Raw genomic sequence first — 26,528 nt, 5'->3', positions numbered from 1 at the left:
AAGAAACCAAGGGATAGTCAACCAGCAATGGCGGCGTGCGCATCTTCTATTAAACCTCGCTTTTCTCCTCCTTCTTTGGCGATCGCCTCGCCTGCTCTCACGTACCCTTTCTCCGCCGCAACGCAGGTCCACACCCTCCTTTACTCCCTAACCCTACGCGATTTCTTCCTACGATCCTTGCAACCATTTTGCTCGCTGTGTGATTCCTTGTTACCCTTTTCGCGAGATTTTATAGTTTTCTGGAAGTAGAAAGTTTGGCACTTTCTTCGTTACTGGGAAAACCAGAAATTTTTGTGGTTTAGTGTGATCTTAATCAGGCGAAATATGATGGCGAATCATAAATTTTGATCTTTGTTTTTCCTGTACACTCGGGAAGGTCTATTGATGAGGCACCTGTGGATTCATGATGATTTTGTGGTCTGTCTCCTCTGTACCATTATTTATGGGCTTATATAATGGCAAAATTTTGTATGTATATTCTTATAAACATACTGGTTTGCATATTTACCACATCAAATTTTAATTTTTTTAAATATATCATTGTTAAACGTAAAATCTTGCATAAATGTCATCAACGATTATTTCTTCTTTAAAAAAGGAACAAGATAATTTTGACGGACAATATTTCTCATAACTTTAAGCTTATATTTTATGTTTTTGTATTTGATCGTTTATTGATATTCTGATTATTTTTTATATATTATGTTTATTAATATTTTCAGATTACAGTTATACATTTTAGAATGACATTTGAATGCGGAAGAAAAATCAAAATGAAATTAAATGTAAAAAAAGGAGAGAAAAAAGTGAAATAAACAATTTTTAAATTCTAATTACTAATAAGAACATTTTGGGTATAATTTTAACCAAACACCATTAACATAAATTTAATTCAAACTAATGGTACTTATAAGAGATTTATAGATTTGAAATTGCATATGGGCAATATTAACTATTGTAATGGTAAATATGCTATTTCAATAGTTTGAAAAGGTATATAAATATTTTGGCAGGGCATGATTCGTGTGTATATCAGTTAGCATTGTCATCATTTTCTAGTCCTACTGCTCTTACTATGTTGCATAATCCTATAAAAGAAGTATTTAAATCATTGTTCTTGATGACAACCCATGTATGACATGAAGGAAACCAATAAAGATTTTTTGAAGCTTCATCCATACTATGTTCTCTGGTGATGACATTCCATTTTGTTTTATCTTTGTTACTAACATTTTCAAAATATAATTTACAGGAATTAGGAATTCATCAATCCAATTCTCAAGGGCTCTCTATAACTTAGCTGACATTTTATTCAATAAAAGGTATTTTATTTAGGTTTTATGCTAAAGTACCTTGCTTTCTCCTTCTCAGATTTCTTTTCTTTTCTTTTTGTGCAAATCAATAGAAAAATGGCATCTATGGAGCAATAGGTATAAGTTGTTAAAATGAGACAATTTCTCAGATATGCCTCCAAAACTTTTAATGTTTAATAAATGTGATTTGGCATAAAATATTTTCTTTTAAGCATTTAGTCTTGTTTATTACATTCATTCTTTCTTTGTAAAAGCCGACCCCACTTAGTGGGATAAGGCTTGGTTGTGGTTATTGTGGTATTCTTTCTTTGTAAAGGTACACTGTAATTTGGAAATTTTCTATGCCACTGCTGTTGTGTTATCATCTCTTTCATATCAGCAAAATATATAAATAAATAATAAAAGAAAATCTTGGTTTCTTCATGAAAACTAGCAGATACTTGTGGGATGTTCATTTGTAGTATCTCTTGTTCCATATAACCATAATCAGATATCTCAGCAGTATAAAAGTAGTAACTTATTGTTTGCTTTGATTTTTAGTTCACTCAATATATGTACATACTAGTATTTCAATATTCAAGTTTGTTTGGTTAACTTGTTTTGTTTGGCTTCTCATACTTCTAATTTAGGTTTTGCATCATTCTGTACTTGTTATGCTGACTGTATAAGCAATTAGAAAAGACACATTAACTAAATATTTGTGTGTGAGGCTTACACACTACAAAGATGTTATAGATAACTGGATCTGATTGAATTGGACCATAACTGAGCTGGAAACATATTAAATCATGGCACAGTCCAAGTTGAGACATTTAAGTCCCATATCTAAGTTGAATTTTTAGGTTTTCCTGTCCTAACTCAACCTCAACTAATCAATACACTTGGATGATTGTATCTGTGTGTTTGAGTTCTACCCTGTAGCTATATCAACTAGGGTCAGACAGCACTTACAATGGGTATTTTATTTCATATTAATGAGGGGAAATTGTTCCTCTCCAAGGAACTCTAGGTAGCCCCCATCTACCTTTTATATGTATTATGACGAATATAGATAATTACAAGTAGGCCCTCTCCCCTTACATATTTTACAAGTCTTTTGCCCATGACACATATCTTATTTGATTATTTCTAGAAAAAATTTGGCCACTGGGATCTGAAAATTATGCAGCTTATATTTCATTATATGGAATTAATGGATGTTTTCTCAACGTGTTTATTATATTTAGCAAGAGAAAAGATGATTGGGTAAACAATAAATGCAAACGTCTGCAACCAGGAAAAATTTCTCCTCCTCTTGCTGTTCCAGATCACATAATGAAGCCTCCATATGTAAACTCCCCCCAGCTTCCAGGAATTGCTAGGGAACCAGAGATTCACGATGAGAAGGGAATGGAAGGCATGCGAGCATCTGGAAGGCTTGCTGCAGAAGTATTGGAATATGCTGGAACACTTGTTCAGGTGAAGTTTACTATTCCTGTAACATTATCAATTTTAGTTAACATATTCAACTTATAATAGAATATACTTTCTATTCAAATGAAGTTTAATACCATCTAAGTTGTTCATGATGACTAGAACTAAGGTTCAATTCCTCTGTACTATTCCTTTCATTTAACATCCATAATCTCCCAACTATATGCTGTCAACTAATGGATCTTTTTATGTGTTTGTGTGTCACTTCTAAATATCTGATTGAGTCATGAGAGAATAGATTAAAGATAAATTATTCCTAATAAGGAGGCTGATTGTCAAAACCTTTATTTGATTGTTGAACATACTTTAACATTTTTTTGTTAATATTCGACGTACTTTTTCTGACTAAGATTGCACCTGAAGTTTGAGATAAATATTATTGCTCCCACTTGATATCACATTTTTGTTGATCAAGACAGAAAAATTCTCCAAAATGATTTTATTCCTTTTATTTATTCATAAAATAGATGGAATTATTGTAAAAAAATCATATTAAGAAAAAACTGTTGCATATCCTTGAATTACATGCATCAGCTTTATATGCATTATGTATATAATTTCAGAATGCGTACTAGGGTGTAATGTGAATGATGAGGTGGTCATTTATTTAGTTCAATGCTCATATATTAGATTGGAATTTTGTTGCCTCTTTTAGGGTGACTAAAGTTTACTCCTTTTTTGTTGAGTTTGGTGATTATACTAATATCTTCTTTAAAGACTAAGACTTGACCATCTTGCTTAGGTCATTTGGAAATTACAATGTCTTATCTTGTATAAGAAGTTTTTTGGAACTACCATCACTTCAAAGTTTTAACTTCCAATGATTCTTTAGAGAACTGAAATGCATATCTATTCTCAGCCAGGCACTACGACTGATGATATCGACAAGGCAGTGCACCAAATGATCATTGAGAATGGAGCATATCCTTCACCTCTTGGCTATGGTGGTTTTCCAAAGAGTGTTTGCACATCAGTAAATGAATGTATCTGCCATGGGATACCAGACTCCCGTCCTCTTGAGGTGCTGCAATTTAGTGTTTAACTTTTATATTGTTACCCCATTGTTTTTATGACTTGTTTCCAATCTGGATGTCAGGATGGCGATATCATCAATATTGATGTTACTGTATTTCTGAATGTAAGTTTTTGAACCATTAAGTCTTTCTATGTTTGTAGATCCATAGTTCACTGTGATGTTTGTAATAAATTTTGATATTGTCTGTCCACTTGTCTCACATCTCATTTATTGCTGCTAGTCTATGCATGGTTTTATTTTGCATTGTTGAACTTGAAACCGTGTGGCATACTACTGATAACATATCAACCAGTATGATGTGGAACCATTATTCTTAAGTTGCATGACTTTTTTTATGGAGTCCAATACTCAAACTTGAATCAGCAGGATCCCTACAATTGATGCAGGTCCTGTGGCCATGTGCTGTCCTACTATCCACTGTTTCCCTATTGGATAAGAGATTGACAATCTATACCATAGGTTCTAGTGTAGCCTGCACCCTTGATGTGCAAGTAGGCCCTAGCCTAGTTCGTACTCTAGTATTGTTGTTGATCTACCTTGTCACAACCCAAGGATGAAAAACTGAGCTTATAGTGCACACAGATGGGGGATTTAAGACTTACTGGTCAATGCATAGAGCATTGCACATTTTTGGAAATCAGCATATTTGAGCATAGATAAACCAAATTTTGACTTTTTTCTCCTAAATGTAACTATATTTGAGCATATGTGTGCCAATATAATGGTTTAATTTTATAAAAAAAATTCATCATGTTAGGATATCTGAATTTTGACTGATAAAAATTTCCTTTCTTTCATTCATGATTGGAAGTTAAAAGGCTTATACAATAGTTTAATTATTTTTAAAAATTTTCACCATGTTAGGATATTCAAATTTTGTGTGCTTCCCAAGTTGTTTAGGATTTCAGGTTTGCATTCTTTGAGTCACAGTTGGAAGTTAAAACATTACATTAATGACCAAATAGGGAGTGACCAACTTCTGATATGACATCTATGATCACATAGGAGAAGAATACATCTAGTAGTATCATGTCAGAACTCATTCTCATAGAACCTAAGATGGTTTAGCTTATTCTCGGCTATCATCTTTTAGGTAATTGTTGAATCTTGAATTGTATTTGTTGTATAGTCTACTTGGTTCTGTGATTTATTGACAGTTGGGACATGTCATTATTTAGCAATTATTGTTGATGGAACATACATGTTACATTAATGAGTGTAAGCTGGAAGTGATATTTACTTGGTACTCAACTTTTATGGCCACATATTTCATCTTCCGTACATAAAGGGCAGTTTGGTGCAAAGCTCTTACCAATGCGGGGTCTCGAGGAAGGGTCTGTTGTACGTAGTCTTATTCTGTTTTGCAAGAGGCTATTTCCGAGACTCGAATCCGTGACCTTTAGGTCACACGGCAACAACTTTACTATTGCGTCAAAACTCCCCTTCTTCATCTTCCGTACATGTATAAACAAATAGACTGACAGTTTTTTAATTTCTCATTTTCAAGTTGTAATTTTCATTTTTTTTCTTTTTCATATATAAGTTTCCAGTTTATCTTACAGAGACTTAATTTGCTGTGTAGGGCTATCATGGCGATACTTCTGCCACATTCTTTTGTGGCAATGTTGATGAGGATGCAAGGCAGCTGGTTGAGGTAAATTGTAACTTGCAAGAATCATATTTTTCATCAGTTGGTGGAAGAGTTACAATCATTTAAAACAAATTTATGTTCAGCTTGGGTTTCAGCATATTGTTGGATTCTGTTTCATGCTAATCTTGTTTTCAGTTTTTAATGCTCCTTCTAGATTGCTGCTATTGCATAATTCATGCTTTTATTAGATGAATTCACTTACTGTGATTCTTGCTACAAAATTGAATTAGTTAGTTGGAGTATGATTAATACTTAATGAAGGTCTTTCAGGTAACAAGAGAGTGTCTTCTCAAAGCAATATCAATATGTGCACCTGGAGTGGAGTACAATCGAATTGGAAAAACAATACAGTATGTACTTGATAATATCTTTATCTTCAGTTGTTGCAATTAATTGTGGGCTTATTGTTGCACACATCCTATTTTAGAAAAGGACACTAAGGTTCCAATTACTTGGATGGAGGATACGATGGAGAGGAGGGAAAGTGAAACAAAGATGTAGATAAATGATGGATATTTATATGTAATGTGAATCTTTTCCTCTTCTCCCTCATCTTCCATCAGAATAATCACATCCTAGGAGAAAATTAAATATCATAGTACCTCATAAAAGTTCATTTATGTTGAGGAGAACCAAATTAAATGTCATAAATGCACACATTTAAAACACCTATCCAATCTGATAATATCACCAAATGTTAGATTTGTGGTAAAAAGTAATGTGTGATACATGCAGATTCTAACTCAAAATTGCTAATTTAATATGATAGTAAAGGTGATTGAATGACCACCTAGTTCAAAAACTCAAGTTGTATTATGGAGGGAACCAATTTTATATGTTGTAATCTTTAACATATGCCATGTTGAAGTATTGGTAACAGTTACAAAGTTCAGTATAATCATTTTTTTCTTGCTTGCCTTCTCAAGTACTAATTAGTATATGAAACTGACAATTGAATTATATGTTAACAATTTAAATTTTGTCAAGTGATCATGCAGATAAGTTTCGATTTGGCATAGTTCGGCATTTTGTTGGTCATGGTGTTGGACGTGTATTTCATGCCGATCCTGTTATTCTTCATTATAGTAAGTCTTTTGACTCAGCAACACTCATAAAGTTACTAAGTTGACCTATATTTATTCCATGCACATTAAATATAAAGGTCCTCAGAAACTTAATCATTGTTTTCTAATTGTATATACACATTGGAAATAAATGGCCAGTAGAAATTGAAATTGAGTTTTTTTTATAGCATCAAGCTTTTAACTTTGTAAATTCCAAGTGGGGTAAATGTATTCTGAGCCTGGTGTTGGGTGCCTTACATTATCAGTTAATCACAAGAACAGTGGAAAAACAACCTTCCAATTAATGAAAAAAATCGATGAAGTCAAAATCATTAATTGACTACCCATTGTCCAAGATCACCCACCTAGGGCACGGTGCTATGGTAAACGGTAGGATGGTATACCCATGCAATGAGGGTTCGATTCTTTCGCAGGGCATATCAAACGTCCACAGTGCTCGAACTACTCATGATGTTGGGTTGTCATCTGCGCTTCCTGGATTTACCTAGTGGTCGGTCCGTGGGATCGAGCCATCCACCTCCAAGATTAGTTGGATCACAAGAGTTGAATATACTGAATTAACAAAAAAAAAAGATACTTATAAGATGGTTGGATCAGTCTGAATATGTAGGATTGTTTTTCTTTTTTACATTTGAATTGGGAAATATTAGTAGATAATCTACTAGCTAATGCATAACTTCTTTTAAAGTTTATTCTTTTTCTGTGAATTGATTTATCTGTTTGATTTTACATTTGTAATCTTACTCCAGCCTATATGTAGGATTGTTAAAATATATACATAATATATCAACTATTTCATAAATGCTTCCGTATGTATCCATAGTTTCATATGCACGAATACCAGTTCAATAAAGCACGAAAACTGAAGTGAGAATTTATTATAGGCAGATTAATAAAATTTTGAATTAATGAATGAAGACGTTTAGCAGATAACTAACATTTTCATACATATACTTCTGTATTGTGGTATCGTGATCAGACCAGAAGATGGGAATCTTCTCTTATGTCATTTTTAGTTGCAAAACCAGAAATGATTAGTCAAGCAATCCATCAAGATAAGCTACATGTTGAGTATCATATGAGGCTAAATTGGGTAGGAGGGTCAGAGTGAATCCAGTAGGGGAATAAGAATAATCTCCTTCCAATACCATTTTCATTAGTCAAGTAATATATGTTATTTTTGACTCTATATCTCTACATATTCAACTTTACCTCAAGAGTGAATGATCAAATTTTGATTATTAGGACTTCTTATTATTTCATATTTGAAAGTCAATTTTGCCTTTTCTATTTCATTGTGTTTAACAAAAACCTACTATGGATCAAATTAAGAATTTTTTTTATCAATTTTCTTACTTATCAGGAAATCGTGAGTGGGGGCGCATGCAACTGGGTCAAACATTTACTATAGGTACTCTACAATTTCTATCTTGTTGCTTTTGGTAATTTCATGCAGAAGATATTTATTCTTTTTTGACATAATCTATATCTAGAAAAGGAAATGTAAATAGTGCAACTGATTAGTTTGGTGAAAGCCATAGATCTAGTCGACTTATGCTTGCAATACTCGTTTGAAGTAACGTGCGTGCAATTTTTTTTATTCATTACTGAAAAATTGTATATTGTGAGTTAGTTTTGAGATCTGGATTCTATGTGTGAGCATATAATAATGCAACTTCTAGCAAGCAGCGGAAAAGACAACATGATTGAGGAAAAATTTGATGACAGTAGATTGGCAAACATAGCAATCAACGTTTTCCTTTGTCACTAAACTTGTGTTCAGAAATCAACCCTAAACTCTTAGTATTCATTTCTTTTGTAGAGCCTGTGCTTACAATTGGGAGCACAAAACCTGTGATATGGGACGATAAATGGACTGCAGTGACCGAAGACGGAAGCTTATCGGCGCAGTTTGAGCATACCATACTGATTACTGAAAATGGAGCTGAAATACTAACCAAGGTACAAGAGTAATCCATGAAAATTTTGAGATAGAGAATTTTAAAAAATTAAAACTTGTATTAGTGTTCATAACTACCATTTTTATATAGATTTACTTCGTAGTAAACATAAAAACAAATATTAATAGTTGAAAAACACAATCTCTTTAAATTTCTATCAAACTGAAAGAACGAGACGAACTCAATAGCAATTTGAATTGCAAATCAATATACGTCATTATATTTCTTTGTACTTTGTTTTATATTATATTATATATATATATATAATAGATCTGTCACTCAGTGGACCTCCTAGAGTCGATTTCACAGATATCGAGAGAGGTAAATTCATATACACAGCCAGAAGACACATGGTAGGGCGAATGACAAATCATGAGTTCTCGTGAGATTCGATCCTAGATGTTATATTATATAAGCTTCTATTTTGTGTGGAATAGGGTTATGTCATACCATGTGATATCATTCGTATGGTTTTTCCTTGTCCAAGTACATGGGACCCAACCATTGCTAAATCTTATTTTGATGTAGGGATGATGTAGGAGGAGTTGAATTTTAATGGATCATAATTTTTGACTCGTGTATTAGAACGAGATCAGTCAATTTCTAATCAAAGTTTTTTCAAAGATTTTTATTAAACACCAAGTGAAACTCATATCGATCCATTTTTGAATTTATTAGTCATTTAATACATTTTCGAAGATTCTAAATATATTTTTTACTATTTATAATATTTTTTAATTTTTAGAATTTGATGGTATTTTTGACTTTTTCAAGTTAAAATTTGGTTTAGGGTCTATTTATATGTATGTTTTGCTATTTTAAGATGATTTTTGATTATTAAATAAATTTTTTTTCTGGCAAAAACTCTAGAGATGGCTGTCATGATTTTTCTTTATTTTTTAATTTTTCATATTTATTTTCTCTATAATTCTCTTTTAATTTTTTACCTTCAAAATAATCATTATTCTATCTGTCATATTTTGAGTCCGTTTTCAAGGAGTGAGTGACTTTTCACCTTGAGTTGTCAAAGCCTCAAGGCATGCACAGAGGTTGTTGAACACTTGAACATTAAAGAGTTTGTACAAATGAGTTTTATTCCCCCTCTCTGAGAATTATGATATCAAACGAGCAACGATGTTGATTTTTTTTTTGTTGTTTTTCAACTGAAGATTTTGATCAGTTGCGTTCAAAATGTTTAGGATGTTGCTTGTTCAATGGCAAATGAAGTTTATTTTGGGCTTATTTTTTTGCTGGTGATTTTTAATTTAAAAAAATTGAAGGATGCCACTCTTCAGCAGATCTGATGAAATATTGTAATCAATATTTTTTTTTTAAAAAAAAGAAATAAGTATTTTATATAACAACAATTCCTAGATTAGGCACATATATATATCTAAATAACACAAGGATCAGTTTAAATGACTACCTTTTGTAAGTAACAAAATTAAACCTTTTTTATTAAAAAAAACCCTCAAAGTCAACCATGAATCTTGAACTAAATCAAAGCAATATGCATCTAAATGGATTCTTTGGTATATATAAATTCTGTGAAACCTAAAGGCAAAGTCCTCTATCAATGGAGGAGGGTGGGGATTAGATTCCTTGGTTCTAATCCATGCTTTCCATTGTTTTTTTTTCCCCAAATCATGGATTCAATTAATCCATTAATCAAAGAGTCTTAAGCCAACTGTTGTTCAAAATCTACACAAAATGATATTTTCAGTCTAACTAAAGTAAGCTATTCCTTATAAAATAAAATTTTCCTTGCTAATATTTGTAGCCCATATGGAATTTATTTGGTCAATATTATGATTATAACTTCCTAGTGCCATGATTTGCATAATAAGAAAATTATCTCATTAATTTGTTAGGTTCAACTACTAACCTAAAATACTTAAACTTGTCTAACTTAGTAGCAGATCACTCATTTAAAATTATAATATTTATGTTAACCCACGACAAATCGTGTGAAATTAAGCTAGAGTGTCAAAATCTCCAATGTCTTAGGCTTTGATATTCTATCAAAATACAAAATCCAACTTGTTGCCTATACCATCATGCTAATAGCCATTTCGAACATTCGACTACACCATCATGGAAGTTTATAAAGCTTTATAATAGCTTATAGCTCACCATGTGAATCTAAACTAGGGTGTCATGGTTCATCACTTAAAGTTTGACGGTTCATAAAGATTGGAAGTTCAGTTCATTATATATATATGTTGACAACCGTTTCTACCACCTCATTATGTCTTCATGATCACCTAACCTTAAGAATTAGTAAGACTACAAGATTAACTATATCAAAAGGAAGCTTTTTATTATGGTTTTACAAATTTGAGACTATTAATTAATTTATCACACTTGAAGAGGGACATAACTCTTATTCTTGAATCCATCAAATGAAGAGATTAACACAACTTTGGTACATGAATACTTACAATATTGTACATGCAATTAATACTTAGTCGTTCAATTGTAAGTTTTGTGGCCTACTCCAGGGCTATGACCAGGCATTGAGGGTCGAACATCTTCTATAGTGGAAAGGATCTCTCGACGATTAACTGTCTTGCCTTTGTGCACCTTCACTGTCTCTCTAGCTATGATCCTTTTGTCACTTTGAGGTTCACTTTGCTTGAATGTTAACGTTGTTGGTTGGTGCTTTCGCGTTGCCAAATGCCTTGCCTCACTCGAGAAGAATGCTTCGCTTGCGAGGATCGATGTGATGACAAGGATAATAATCCCTTTTGCTGCCTTCATCCTTGCAATGGCAAGAGATTACTATCCTTGGCATTGAAATCCTCCATTCCATCTCTCCAAGGCTATTTATAGTGATGTAAAGTGTGAGTTTGAGAATACAGAAAGCCAAATTTCCAAATGACTTCAAATTTGAGATTATAGTTTTCATGTACTAATTCATCTTTTATTATCAGTAACTTCTTTTTTTTCAAATCTAAGTGTTTGGTTAGTATTTTCAGTGTGTTGACTATTAAGAATCAAAGAAGAAATTCACCAAGAAATTTCTTTCTGAACATTTTGAACTAATTGAATCATTTTAAAACAGTTGAAATCATACTGAATATGTTCTACAAAGAAAAGAAAACAGAGAATAAAGAATAAAAGATCAACAGTTGTGGCAGTGTTGAATGATATGATTGTTAAAGAGAAACTTTCTTGAGGCCTAAACTAACCATCCATTCTCACTTACTAAAACCAAGATTCTGATGTTCAAAAGAAAACAATATCTTAAGAAATTCCTCGTGATCTTTGAGGGAGAAGTCTTTGTCCATCCAATTCTCTTTACGAAAGTGGTATCTTGAAATGATCCTTGTTTGTTGTGTTGTGACCATTCATCCAAAGACCTTGTACCAAACACAAGTTGTCATAGTGAAGAAAGGGTGGTGCTCATGCATCAAGTAGCTAGTAGTCAAATGAGAACTTTCCCTGCTGTTGGGAGTATAAATTATTATTGAGCTTCAAATAGGTTGTTCCTCGATGCGGTTGTACTTGTAACTTGACCCTTGACCTCGGCTGAAATTCAGATTGAACAATGGGCTTTGACTCAGATAAGTTGAGCATATCTTGTTTAGGCTAACTGAGTAGGCCATATTTGTTCAGTACTAGAAGCTTGAGTGAGAAGATTGTCTGATATCGCGATGAGGTTTCATATTTGGATCGATTGGAGGTTGCAATGCCCCTGGCAATCATGAATTTCCATCGAACTAAATTGGAATCACCATGTGTTGATAAGGCTTGTCCTATTTGACTTATTGGTAGAAGAACAACAGTTTGAATCAAGGTTTAGATTCTAGTTGGGGCTGTAGTTTTAGTGACTGATTGGAGTGAGACAATTTCAATACTATGTCACATTGTTGATACATGATGTCAGTGACAAATTAGAAATGCAGAGATGAAGAAGATGAGGCAACTACAACTTTTTTGGAGGAGCTATTCACAACTTGTTGCTCAGTCAATAGAAGCTATTCGAAACTTAATCCTTCCTGAGTTGTTCAGGAGTTGACAACACCATAGAGCTTGCCCTCTAATGAGCAAAGGCAACAACAGTAAATAGCAAAGGCAACAACAATCATCAAGTCAATTGGGCACTTGAACCACACTTTGAGGACCCTATAGAAAACAAAGCTATCCTTTCATTGCTAGATTTATTTTCATAATTAAAGGAAGAATATGTTCTCAGACATTTCAGTAATTACAGCCCTACTGTCAACTAAGTCAATCCAATCCAGTTGAGCATGCAGAAATAAGAAGAAACTAAAGATGATGCATTCAGACAACCTTCTTCATTACTGTTGAACTTCAACCACTTCTTCAACCTCTAATATGTCTCTAACTTGTGTTAAAAGGGAAACCTTTTAATTTTTGTGTGTTGCTAGCCAACTCTGCTTTCTTTTCATAGAGCATGAGGTACATAAAAAGGCTGTAAAGGTTTGTCACCTTTTTGGGCTTCTAGTGTGCAAAGCTCAGTCCAAATTCAAGCCCTTATTTTCAAAATTATCGAAATTGAACTCCTCCTCCTCCTTCAAGTAGAGGTGAGTATCCATAACCCGAACCGATCGACTAAATCGAACCAAACTAAACTAATCCAAATCATAGTTTGGTTTTAGATTATCTCATTTAAAATAAAAATAACAAGATTAACTCTACTAATAGCACTATTACATGCATGAATCCCAACCTCTAATCTTTCATCAAAATTCCACCTACTTTGCATTGTAAAACAAGAAAACAAATTAGGACAGCAGGTTTAGAAACTCATCCTCCCTTTTTGCCTTCATCAGGGACATCTATAATTCCACCATTATTTTTTTTCCTTTTTATTTTCAAGAAATTAAAAATAAAAAATAGGTCTTTTGAAAGTGGATTGTTGGAGAAAAACAATCCCTAACTTCTCCTTATCAATCATTAATCACTTCCATGTAATGACAATAACTCATTGTCATATTAGCTACCTTTTTTCTGAACTAGTTATTAGACATTATCTTTGGCCAGGTTGTCTCAGCTTAATGATTTGGCCATCTGCTCTGCTCAAAGAAGGAACAGTTCAAAGTGTAAATGGTCAGCTATTTTTTAAAAATTAAAAATAAAAACCACATGCCTACATTTAAAAAAAAAAATCATAAACATTGCATCAAGATCTTGATCTTGAGACTCTCTGACTTTTGTAGTATTTAATTGAGAATATTAGTGCATATTAAATGACAGTTGTTTAAATTCAATTATTATATATATATATATATATATATATATAGGAGAAACTTCTTAAAGATTTATCAAATACACAAACAATTAATCTAATACGAAAGATAAATAGAAACAAACAATGTTACTAAAATGTATATTTCCTTTGGAAGCTCTGAATGCGCAACATTCATCCTAGAATTTTCTCGATCACACGAATAATAAGGATGTCAAGAGTATGGAATGAAAAATTTGAATATTATTGTTATGAACCTACATCGATTTTCCCAAGCCCAAGGGTTATCTATGTGTACACAATTTTAAGGTTACCTATCCAATTTAGTCCAAATCCAAGTTGAGTGGAACCTACATGTTAGGTCAAACTCGCATCCATGCTATACTCTAGCTTGCCCTATATTGGATCATTATATCCTAACACACAAGTTATCAAACTCTCACTCGACTTAATTAGGTCAACATGAAGTTGTGCCAACACTATCCATATTTTTTTCTTCTTCTCAAAATCGTCCATATCACCCAATATTCTAACTCAATGTCACTTCTATAAGATTATCATAAATTCACAAATTGCAAACCCACCAACCAATCAAATGCCATTCAATACAATAAACATTACTAGTTTTTCTTAAAACATTTTATAAAAAATATCCTTTAAAATTGTCCTTCTTAATTAATATTGAAAGTGCTAGCATTAATCTCTTCTTTCTCAACCACCATGCAAATTAAGTTGTTTGAGTACCATGACTTATCCAAATCCAATAGTTTGGGATTAGCTAAGCCATCCAACTCCTATTCACGGGGCACATGGTGTAGTGATAAATGACAGAGTACTTTTTTCAAACAACTAGAGTTTAAAATCCACACAATGTATGTATATGGTATCTAAACAATTAATGACACTAAGGTATCACGTTAGGAGTCATCTCACATCTTGAATTTATTTGATGCGCAGAATATATGATGTACATCTAAAAATTTGTTGGCCATATACCTTGTAAATAAAAATAAAATGAGCATGCTCCTTGTAAAAAGTATTGACTAAACTACTGTAAATCGAGATCACACACTGCAAACATCTAACAAGAAAGAGAATTAAAGAAGTCTATCTACACATTTGTAAAAATGATCATCTCTTGAGCACCTCAGGTCAATATCTATAAATGATTCAACAACTATCTTTGCCTATAAGAATTAATCCACTTATTAAACATTATAAAAAATACTTTATTAGCTAGTAAACAAATTAAATAATACAGGTAAAAATTAAAAGGGCCCTCAAGATTTATCGAATCATCATATGGACGCACTTTTTTCAAAAAAAAAATAATAATCAAAAGAACGCTCCACTTTTTTAGAATACTCTTATTTTTAGCATTGTTATCGCAGCTATGACTAATTGCTATAACGTATAGCAGTTACTTGATAATTGCTATAACATGTAACATCTAATACAACAACGTTGAATATTATAAATAACTGTTATAATTGTGTAACAACTATTTGTTAGCTTCTATAATTATTTTAAATCAATTTAAGGTTTTAGAATTTAGAATTTAAGTTTGTGTATAATTGTATAACAGCTACTTAGTGGCTTATACAACTGTATAATAACTATTTAGTAGTTTCTATAACTATTTTAAAATAATTTTGATAAAATTTAAATAATTTTGATCAAGTTGATAAAGAGTATTTTGATATAATAGTATTCAGGTTTAGAATTTAAGATTTAAAGTTTTAGGGTTTAGGATTTAAAGTTTAATTATAATTGTATAATAGCTATTTAGAAACTTCTATAGCGGTGTAGTAACTATTTAGTAGCTTTCTACAACTATTTTAAAGTAATTTTGATAAAAATTTAAATAATTTTAACAAAATTAATAAAGAGTATTTTGATTAAAATAAAATAATTAATTTTTATATTGTAGTAGCTACAATTAGTTATAAGTTGCTATAACAATACTAAAAGCAAATATATTTTTGAAAAGTAATATTTAAATTTTTTATTTTTTGAAAAAAAGAATGTCATCTGAAGATTTATTAAATATGAGATGGCCTTTGGATCTTTATCCAACAATATCATCCGAACTAACTACAAAACAATTTTAGATTGCCTCAAGTAGATATATATATGAAATTTAATTAAAATTCATTATATTATTAATTAGTATCAGTCATGACTAATATACTTTTTGTTTGGTCCTATATGATCCAAAATGATAGCATCAAATTTGCTTGTGGTGTTGAAGGACCACACTAGCTAGACTACATCTCAATGGCCTTATTTGTTCTTATCTATTATTCTACATGGATTGATCGATCGGTTGAGTAAAGCTACAAAGTAGTAGTAAAAAATTAATTTAAAATTAACAAAAAGAAGTATAGGTCTATGATACGGCAGGGCGATGACACCTTATCAAGGATAAAGTCATAAAATCAGTTCATCTTTAAGATTAAGAAACTCTAAAACTGTTTCCCCTAAAAGAATAAGAAAATATCTAGAAATATTTCTTAAACAAATATTTCAGAATCTTTCTAAAAAATTGAAATGAATATTTTAGAATATTTCCTAAACGGATATTAATATTTCGGAGATCAACTACTAAAAAAAAGTAACTCAGGTCCATAGGTACAGGTATGCACACGTATCTACCCTAATTTTCTCGAGTAATTAAACTCTTTCTTCACGCCGAACTCTAATTTGAATGTTGGAGTGACTTGTTGGGGTCTTTTCGACACCATTCTAACCATCTTTTTGAGTGCTTTTCAGTTCCTCTCATCTCTTCAGATGATTCTCTTTGAAGAGCGTGTACATCAGTAGTTCTGAATCGAGTTTAAACTATTCACGATGTATTGACCGGAACAGTCTACACAATCATCATTTAAAGATTAACTTATGGAGCAGTTAAGCACCTTTTTAATCCATATTTGTAGTTAATTTAGCAACTAACATCGATCCACTTATCAAATTCAGTAGGATATATATATAGTTTAGCAATGCCCACCACCCTTTAATCAGTAGGGCCCGTTGTGGTCCCCACCAAATCAAATCTAATTAAATAACTACTTAATGAAACGCCAGAACGGGGCTCAACTACTAATTAAAACTCTGTTTTTATTTAATTTTTTAAAAATGAAATAATTATACGATTATTTTTTTCAAAGAAAAAAAAAATTACAAAACCAAGTTTGGGGAAATGGAAAATACATGGAATAATAATAATAATAATAATAATAATAATAATAATAATACATGTGTATAATTGAATCATGTGCGGTGACAAGAGTCACGTGAGTGGGATTTGGACGAGTTGGAAAAATGGCTGTCTCCACTCGCTCAAGCACATGCACATCACTTTTTAAGTCTTTTTCCAATTGGATCTACATGGCCAAGATGATGGCATAAAATTAGAAAAGAAACAAAAATACTAATTAATTAAAGATGAAATCTTTAAAAAAATAATAATTGCATATTTTGAAGAAGTCGTTAGAAGCTAAGCATGATTTAGAGAATGAGTTGAGTTAAATGGTAGGGTCTTCGCGCACATGTTGAGCTAAGCATGACATGGATTCGGGTCACATATGAGCCACATGCATGTTCATGCTGATTTAGCGATTAGTTTGAAAGGGTACGTTGTGTTGCGTTCAACTTGACACGATAACGATATAACTCCATTGATATGGCTAGGATCTTATATGCATATAGAAGATGATAATATAGTTTAAGAAGATAAATTAATTAAATAACTTTCTTATAACTAATTATGCACTCTTTTGTTTGGTTTCCAAATGTTAAAATAGCAATTCTTATTATTTTTACTTAATTAATTCTTGTGTCAAACATAAGTATACCTTTTTATTAATATGCTAAAGTTATCATCCCACGAACTTAAATAATTATTTCATGACTCTTGTTTATACTTAAAACTATTTTATTTTCTAAAAAAATAGTTATTGATTATATTGTCCATAACATAATATAATTTGAATGATAAAACCAAATCTATTTTATCCATGCATTTGCCTTCCTCCTTCCTTTCACTCTCCTATCTCCTTTTTTCTTGTGTTTCGATAATGCCACCCTTGATATTGAAAGCAATGAAAGCAAAGGTGCTCTCAAAGGCCACTTTTACATAAAGTTGTTGTTGATGGAGGAAACATAAGATAATCGAACTTATATTTTAATTTTGATAAAAAATTTAAAATTAAGTTCTTGTGATATGATGTATTTGTTAAGTGCACAAGCTACTTAATAGGAAAGTCCTATTATAAGTTAGGTGGATCAAATACTAGGTAATAAAAAATCTTAGTGGGATCAAGTAGATTGGACACCAGATAGAAAAAGTTTTGGATATCAAATCAAAAGAAGACCTGATAGATCAAAGATTGAACGCTAAGCAGAGGAAACCCAAACAGGTAAGCTAGACTGAATGTTTGGCAAGAAGGTAAGACATGTAAGTTTTGGAAAGGTTCTTTTGAAAAGAAAACAGTGAGATGTGTCCAAATAAATATTGAGATAAAGTTAGGCATTGATCCGACTAAGAAACCAATTTGAATTTCAAAATCTAGATATATAAAATATAGCCTTCTTCACCTTCAAAAAAGTTTTTCGGAAGGAGAAGATTAGTGTTTGTCAACTCGTAAGCAATCCACCATCGGATCGTAGGCTTTGAAATAGCAGTTCAGAAGATTATGAACCAAGTAAATGACAATATTCTTATGTATTGTATTGCTTTCTTATTTACGTTGTTCTGAGTTTCAAAAGAAAAGATAAATTTTAAAAATAAAAAATACTAGCGATATTCACCTTCCCTATCGTTTCTATTCGATCCTTCAGTTGTAATCTAAATTTCTAACTTTAAAATGTAAAAATTCTTAAATTTAAAGAGTAAATTAGTTTGTGCGAGCATATCAAAACCATGAAGAGGAAAAGATCAATTTAAAAACTTTAGGAAGGCATTTTAAAAAAAAGATGTAAAATTCAATCAACTCTACATGTGATAATGATGAATTAAATAATTTACCATACGGTTTAGGGTTGCTCTAATACTACTACTACTACTAGGAAGAAGACAAGTGTCACCGCCAAGAATTAATGGTAAAATTAAATATGTTGAAGAAGGTGACTTTTATTGGCACAGTGCCTTGTAAGAGACACGCCCGCTTGTAGGCACCAAAAAAGAAACTATTCATTATTTCACCTGCCCTGCCTCTCACTTCAATTCATTCAATCTACCTATCCATTTGTAATTAGTAATGATAATTTTAATTGTGTTGTATTAATCATATCATTAACTAATCACATTTTTTTTAACATGATTATTTAATTTAAGCAAATTATCATGGCTAATTGTATGTTTTCTAGTTTCTTAAGAAAATTTAGTGAGTCCCCGGGGCAATGGTGCAACGGTAGGACATCCGGGTTATGATCTAGGGATCCGCAGTTCGATCCCCAACTACGGTGTATTTGCAGGAATGTTCCTCCAAATAGGAAACACAATCAAAAGATGCTGAGCATTTGGATTGGCCATCGTATGCCGGACCGATCACCATCAGGGATTGAGTCCATGAGACTGACTGAGATTTATCATTTTTTTAAGAACAATTTCGTCCCATTATTTAATGTTATAATTTATTTTCATAATTTGTAAAATTAGAATATTTTACTTGCTCTTAAAATCCCATCATTTCGTCACTTATCTTGATATCATTAGGGAATATTTTATTTTTCATTCTTATAAAAATATATTCATTTATGATTATTTTTTAATATAATTTTAGTTCTATTTGGGATTAATAATTTTTACAAAAAATAATGGCAAATGATTGTATTTTGTTTTCTTTTTTCTTTTCGATTCATTAGAGGGACTACTTGTAAAACGAGCTCGCACGTTATCTAATGATGACCGCGTGGCTGCAGACCACCTTAACCTGCGCGGTCCCATGCGTTGCCCCCGCAAAGAAACTCGCTATCCTGCGCCGGCAGCGTAGCCATTTACGTGCCCACCCCGGCGGTCCACTGCGTCGCGGTGAGCCTAAAGCAGGCCGAATAAATATGCGTCGCCATCGCCTCCTTCCCCCAGTTGTTTACAGCTCAACGAAGCATCGCTCGCATCACATCGCACACAACAGTAGAAGACAAGCGCGATGCTACGCTTCTTCTTCTTCTTCTTCTTCGTCGTCGTCGTCTCATTCTCCTCTCAATTTTATTAATGGCGTCCGAAATTGGTTTCCGTGGACACCCTTTTGCTGTGTTCTTCCCGGCGCATAGGGAATAGGATCGAATTCCAAGGTTTGATTTAAGACATTCTTTAATGCCGCTGGCTGCGTTCTGATCTCGTCAGTGGCTGCTTACGTATATAGGCTCTGTTGTTGCTGGGGAGTAGCGCAGCGTTGGCTCCTCGCATCGGCAGCCTTTTTCTGTACCGGCTTTGGTGGGTTTCGGGTGGCGGAGAAGAGAACGGATAGGCGATGGGTAATAGCAGAGTCCGGACGACGTCGCAGACGATGAAAGCCCCCGTGAGGCGAATTAAAGTAGGTTGGCTGGCTGATTCCTTTTGATCAAATTCGAGAAGGGTTACAGTTGTTTTTGGTCTCATGTCGCTGTTTCCTTCTCAAATTTGACTGCTTTGCTTGAAACGAGAGCCCTCTGGGTTCCTCGTGGTCTTTTCTGACTACAAAGTGGGATCTTTGGGGGAAGGAATTGATGCGTCCGCATGTGCTTGGGATTGTGATTTCGAGGCGGGGCTTTTTGAATTTTTCTACATTTTGTCGATAATTTCATCTTCTGAGACAAAATCGCGGCTTAGATCATCTTGCCAAATGGGCTCTTCGTTTTCCTTGGGCAAGTCCGCTTCTTTGGGGGATGGAATCGTCTCTGATATGAATTTGAGATGGGTATTTTTTTTTTGTATTTTGATTTTTCTCAACGGGTGGTTGTTTCTTTATTCGATTGAATCTTGTTCAACGGAATCTATGAGAAGGATTGTCGTCGTCTTCCTCAATCTGCTTCTTTCATCCTCTTCTAACAAACTCCTTTTGTTTTTTTTTGTTTATTTTGCGAAGGAAACGAACAAGGAGAAAAAAATCGAGATGCAGGGGAACAAGTCAATTGGCACAAAAGAAGGATTCAACAGACGACAGTCAAGAAGCGAAAAAAAGATTGCTTTGGAACAAGATGTAAAAGTTCTTTATCGCACATTTATGATCTCCTTCATGCTAAATCTTCTGTACATATAAACCATTTGCAGGTTGATAAGCTAAAGAAGAAGCTTAGACAGGAAGAGAATGTCCACAGAGCTTTGGAGAGAGCTTTCACCAGACCCTTGGGCGCTCTTCCTCGACTCCCTCCATATCTTCCTTCTCGAGTAACTCTTCTTCATGCATTTTGTCTATCTGTTAAGCAAATAAAAATCTCAATTTCAATTGTTACATTTTACTTCTTCTAGAAGAATAACTGTTTTACTTTCCCTTTGTCTGAAGACGCTAGAACTTCTAGCTGAAGTAGCTGTGTTGGAAGAAGAAGTGGTTCGACTTGAAGAACAGGTAGTTAATTTTCGGCAAGGACTTTATCAGGAGGCCATCTACTTCTCGACCTCCAAGAAAATCAAAGGAAATGCAACTGATCGAAGCTCGAATGGACAACTTTCTCAAAGTTCCAAATTCTATGAACAGCCTAAACAATGCAGTACGTTGCCAAATGGTGAATCTTTGATCTCAGCAAAACCTACTCACTCAAGACGATATTCTTTGGATGTCGAGCAACTTGAATCTTTACGTAATGAGTCACTGAATGTTAAGCAGACACCCAAGAAGCAGAGTTCTTCTTTGGATTTTTCTGAGAATCAACAAGGAAAAGAGAATCAATGGGTCTCTAACTTCAGTAGGAATCCTAAGCAATCCCCAGTAAAGAAAGTCACAAAAGTAAGAGTTGCTGCCACAGAGAACAAGCATGCTAATGCACAGGTAAATTTCTTTGTCCACTTCCAAAATTCTTCATTTAAAGCAATTTGTTTTCTTTTTTTGGAAAATATAGTGTAAATACTAATCATATTTCAGTTGTTAGTCCAGCCAGAATGTGCCCTAATGGATAAAAAAGGTGTTGGAATGATCTTGTCTGATGCCTCAGATGAAGTGCTGTTGGACAAATCTAGTGACCCAAACAAATTATCTGAGGATATCTTGAAGTGCCTGATGAACATTTTCTTGTCGATTAAGAGTTCAGATGACATGGAAACATCTTCCTCAAGTTCAGGTTCTTGCGAGAATATTGTGGGGATGGACTCCCGAGATCCTTATGAGATATGTGCTGAGTTTGGCAAGAGAGATATTGGTCCATATAAGCATTTTCGATCAGTTGATGTGAGCTCAAACGGTCAAAAGCTTCTTATGGCATCATCATCTTTCAAGCACAGGCTAAAGCGAGTATTAACATTTCTTTTATATGGTTTAACTGTTTAATTTCTTATGGCATCGTCGTCTTTCAAGCACAGGCCTTTATTCAGAAAGCTTGAATCAGTTGACATATCAAAACTTACACACCGGCAGAAGCTTGCTTTCTGGATCAACATATATAATTCATGCATGATGAACGTAAGTTGATTACCTAGTTACTGGATTGAATGAAACATACAGTTAATAGTAAGCTGAAGATGTTGCTCCTGATAATAGCTTGTGATTGGTTTCTAGTTAAATTGTCAACTGTCAAATCACATGAAATTTCTCAAATTCTTTACTAGATTGTTCTAGTGCTGACTTTTATGATCCAAATGTTTCTTGTCTTTCAAACCATTTCTCTTCTTTTTTGGCATTCTAAATTACTGATTTTATCATAGGCCTTTCTGGAGCAAGGAATACCAACGAGACCTGAGATGGTTGTTGCATTGATGCCAAAAGTATGATCTTCACTTCCTTTGTTCTCCCTTAAACCCATCAGATGGCTTTTCTGTTCTATAAACTATTACTTTGACCATTTAAGAACTCTTTATATTTACCATCATTTTCATTTCAGGCAGTGATAAATGTGGGAAGCCACTTGCTTAGTGCAATGACAATTGAACATTTCATATTGAGATTGCCTTATCACATCAAGAATGTCAGTCTTTCTTTCTCTTACTTAAGTCTCAGGAACTTGATTGCAGTCATCAGAGAAAATAACCCCATTCATTTATGTAGGCAAAAGTCTCCACTAAAGGACCAAAAAATGAGAGCACAATAATACGAGGAGTCTTCGGATTGGAGTGGCCAGAACCTTTAGTCACATTTGCTCTGTCATGTGGAAGTTGGTCCTCACCTGCTGTAAGTTTGCTGAACTACTTGGTTGTGCTATTAATGCTTGCCTGCAACTAAAAGCTTTGTGAAGACCAGATGCAATTATTGCAACAAAATCTGAAGATCATATGCAATTATTGTAGCAAAATCTGAACAAAGAATAATAGATTGCTTAATCCTATGTCTTAAAGCACTTCTTTTAGATAGACCTTCTGTGGATTTGGGTTACATTTGTTATTGTGGTTGTTTAGGTGAGAGTGTACACTGCTGTGCAAGTCGAAAAGGAGTTAGAAACAGCTAAAAGGGATTATTTGCAAGCAGCAGTTGGCATATCCAAATTAGCTATTCCTAAGCTGCTTCACTGGTACCTGCTTGATTTTGCCAAGGATATTGAGTCATTAATGGACTGGGTATGTTTACAACTACCAGGTCAATTGAGGTCTGAAGCGTTTAAATGCCTTGAGGAGAGCAAGAGAAGTGCGATTCCACAGACAATACAGATTCTGCCTTATGAATTCAGATTCAGGTACCTTTTGGCCCCATAAAAATCTCTCTCCTCCATAGTACAAAATGCTCCATCAAATTGTTGGAACTCTCTGTATGTAGACATCACTGTAAGAAAGAAAAAAGAAAAGAAAAAACTTTTGTGCTTCTACCTTTTTTGCCATTGTGTTTCCTTTGTTTGTTTCATATGATCATACAACAAAAATATATAACAAGAAAGTTTCTGTTCCATTTGCAAAGCATAAATGTTAATCATCCACTTTCACTGACTGCTCAAATGCTAAACAACAAATACCTTCAAGCATAGAGAGGTTCATCAAGCTTGGAAGATAAAACGATTGATGCAGCATCTATTGCTTCTCAATTATGGGACTGGAAGCTCTGATGACCTACATGACCTTTAAAGCGAAGGTCAGTGCGAACTAATATTAATGTTGACCTTGTGAAACTTCAACTTAAGATATGAATCAGTCTAGTTGATACAAAAGTCTACCACATGGTCATATGATAATATATCAATTTTTTTTGGTTAAGAAAGTAAAATCTAGATTAGGAAGTTGTTGATGTTGGGATGGTGCTCATAGCATCCAAAATAACTAGTCATTCAGGGAGAGGGTACCCTCTTAATATATACACATAATGAACCGAAGAAGCACTGCATTTGACATAATATATCACCAAGTAGGTGTAAAGCATCCAAGCTTCGATAGAAGCTTCTTAAAAGCATATGAACTTTCTCTTTTTACCTTAAAACCATACGGTGAAAAGGATCAATGTGGATTAGTTTGATACAAACAAGCTCATATTCATCCACCATGTGGTCCTCATAATCATAGAACCTTCAGTAACGCTAAGGACTCAGTTTGCACAAATGGGACATGGTTTACTTTTTCCTTTCCTCTCATTTAATTCCTTTCTCCTTTAGCTAAAAAGTGAATCTGAATGATCTGTCACTTTATGCCAATTTGTCCATGGCCAAGACTCTCACCATCCACACTAGGTCATCTATGGTTATGTCACTTTCTGTTCATATGGGACAAGATTGGATATTAGCTGTGTATCATAAATGTTGGACTTTTGCGTGTGTATCTTTTTTGTAGTCCTATTATTGACCAGACAAATGAGGTTCGTGGATGTGCAGTATGAGGCAATGTGACGTTTTTGTGATATGTGATACAGGGTAAAGCATTGATCTCATTCATTGTTAATCCTCTAAGGTTATCTTAGACATAAACTAGTAACTTTGTTAACCCTTTACACTATTCTGGATGAGTATGATCTGGCATTGTGCTTGTAAGAAAAGGAATCAGTTTCTTCTACTCTTGTTCAATGAGGTCAGTGATAGTTACCAAAAGCTTTTTTGGGGCTAAGGTTCAAATCTTACCTATCATTAGAATGCTATAAACTTTGGTTGTCATCAGATAATTTGGATGATCGAGATTGTAATAGCTTGAAACACTAGTTTTTTTTCCCAATGAATCAAGCACACACCTCAACAAGATAGTATTAAGCAAGCCAACTAAGTGTTATATCGTACCTCGTGTGCTTGCCCTCGGGGCATGGCTGAGTTGATTACTGTGAAACAGATTTGTTGCAGTGGGTAAGGGTCGAATCTCGACGAAACCGAGACAATGCTCTCTCCGTAGTGGCCAACTGCAGCTTTTCGATTTACCTTCACCGTAAAACCCATTGCAGCTCTTGCGTTGTCAACTAAGCAATGAGAGCTGCTGTAATGTGCCTCCACTGTATCTATCTGTACATTGAAATAGTTGATGAATAGGTTGTGGCCTGCGGCCATTACTTCCATGGTCCTCTCTTCTCATGTGCAGCTGCTCTTAAATACTTGGTATAAAAATCGAATGAAAAGCTGGTGAGGGGATTAATGAAACTGTAGGGTAGGGTTTTGTTTGGCAGGATGGAAACTGGGACAACGCTGATCAGTTGCTTTCACTGCTCATCAGTTTCCTACTGCTGCTTCAAGCTCATGCCCAGGAGAAATAACTTACGTGTGTAAAAAATTTTGTTAAAAGAAAAATTACAAACTCACGCCCAGGATCAAATATGCTTCACTCTCTTCTCCGGGAAGGGAGTGGCATCTGTGGAGGAGAAATGGGAGAAGAAGATCGAAGATGAAACAGTAGCTCAATACTCAAGTGGACGAAAGGCGATCGTGGAGCTCGAGTGCCAGCATCCTAATGGCGTCAGCGCTGTAAAAGGATGCTGGTGAAGTAGGATCATGGAGCTCGAAGCTGAAGACGACGAGCGGGTGAGCTCGGCAAGTGGCTTCTCCAGAGGATACCATGGCGTGGCGTTATCTGTCGCGCTCATGACTCTGCCTCTGCGGCGCGCCGGCGAAGTAGGCGACGACTAGGGCGGTTGTGTTGTGTGATGTTCCGATCAATAAGGTCAGAAAGCGACTTCTCTAGCGGCTACTGCGGTGCGGTATTCTCCTCCACGCTCATGGCTCCACAGCTACACCATCTGTTGTCTCCGGTGACCAGAAAAGCTGACGTCAGCGACGGCGCCGATCTTGATGGTGCCAAGTATTTTGCATGAAAAATATTATTAGAATGTATTTTATTTATTTAAGTATAACTTAGACTATAATTGTTTAAAAACTATTGTGGTAGAATTTGGAAATTGAAGAATGGTTAATGATTATATTGATAGTTATACTAGCAGCTAGTTAACCTTTGAAGAACAATGACGAACTCAGGCTTAAATGGACTCATTTTAATAGTTCAAGCTCAATCAACTAATCCAAGCTTGTGAGTCGAAATTTGATCTTTCAAATTTTATAGTTTTTGCTAAGCTAACTAGTGCGTGCAAGTAGAAATGAAAATAGATGTCCATTATCAGATATTGGCAAATATCCTCATTTAAGTCGAGTTCACTTAGCAATCAAGTTCACATCAGATTCAAGCTTATTTAAAATAGTGAATACTTACGGATTTCACATATTCTACCCATTTGTATGAAATACTTACTGGTTTGGAGATGTCAAAAATGCTACCGCTG

General features: G+C 34.0%; 2 protein-coding genes across 2 annotated transcripts; both read left to right on the top strand.

Annotated features, from left to right (window-relative positions):
* Positions 1–8,645, top strand: LOC141814936 (methionine aminopeptidase 1D, chloroplastic/mitochondrial-like). Its single transcript, XM_074702896.1, is given in 11 exon segments — positions 1–58; positions 61–126; positions 1,253–1,322; positions 2,540–2,771; positions 3,646–3,807; positions 3,883–3,924; positions 5,405–5,476; positions 5,744–5,823; positions 6,461–6,558; positions 7,922–7,969; positions 8,381–8,645. Coding segments are annotated over 11 exon segments (1,053 nt in total). The 5' UTR covers positions 1–27; the 3' UTR covers positions 8,533–8,645.
* An 11,267-nt stretch (positions 8,646–19,912) lies between these two features.
* On the top strand, positions 19,913–23,634 carry LOC141814644 (uncharacterized). The gene is made up of 11 exons (XM_074702580.1): positions 19,913–20,028; positions 20,100–20,270; positions 20,802–20,915; positions 20,987–21,103; positions 21,219–21,701; positions 21,795–22,156; positions 22,229–22,328; positions 22,571–22,630; positions 22,747–22,830; positions 22,911–23,033; positions 23,258–23,634. The coding sequence occupies exons 2-11, from the start codon at positions 20,208–20,210 to the stop codon at positions 23,549–23,551; spliced, it is 1,800 nt and encodes a 599-aa protein (XP_074558681.1). The 5' UTR covers positions 19,913–20,028; positions 20,100–20,207; the 3' UTR covers positions 23,552–23,634.
* The last annotated feature ends 2,894 nt before the right edge of the window (positions 23,635–26,528 follow it).

This window comes from Curcuma longa, chromosome 21, assembly GCF_044706935.1.
Source record: "Curcuma longa cultivar G26 ecotype Majalengka, Jawa Barat chromosome 21, ITB_CL_G26_1.1, whole genome shotgun sequence".
In the NCBI taxonomy this organism is placed as follows: Eukaryota; Viridiplantae; Streptophyta; class Magnoliopsida; order Zingiberales; family Zingiberaceae; genus Curcuma; species Curcuma longa.
The sequence above is the reverse complement of the archived record's forward strand: the minus strand, read 5'-3'. Positions and strand labels throughout refer to the sequence as shown.

Bases quoted from the DNA above. Each gene is read 5' to 3' on its own strand.
- LOC141814644 (XM_074702580.1), top strand. From the start codon at position 20,208: ATGGGTAATAGCAGAGTCCGGACGACGTCGCAGACGATGAAAGCCCCC. The intron at 20,916-20,986 runs GTAAAAGTTCTT...AACCATTTGCAG, and splicing joins AGATTGCTTTGGAACAAGAT to GTTGATAAGCTAAAGAAGAA. The intron at 22,157-22,228 runs GCGAGTATTAAC...TTTCAAGCACAG, and splicing joins TCTTTCAAGCACAGGCTAAA to GCCTTTATTCAGAAAGCTTG.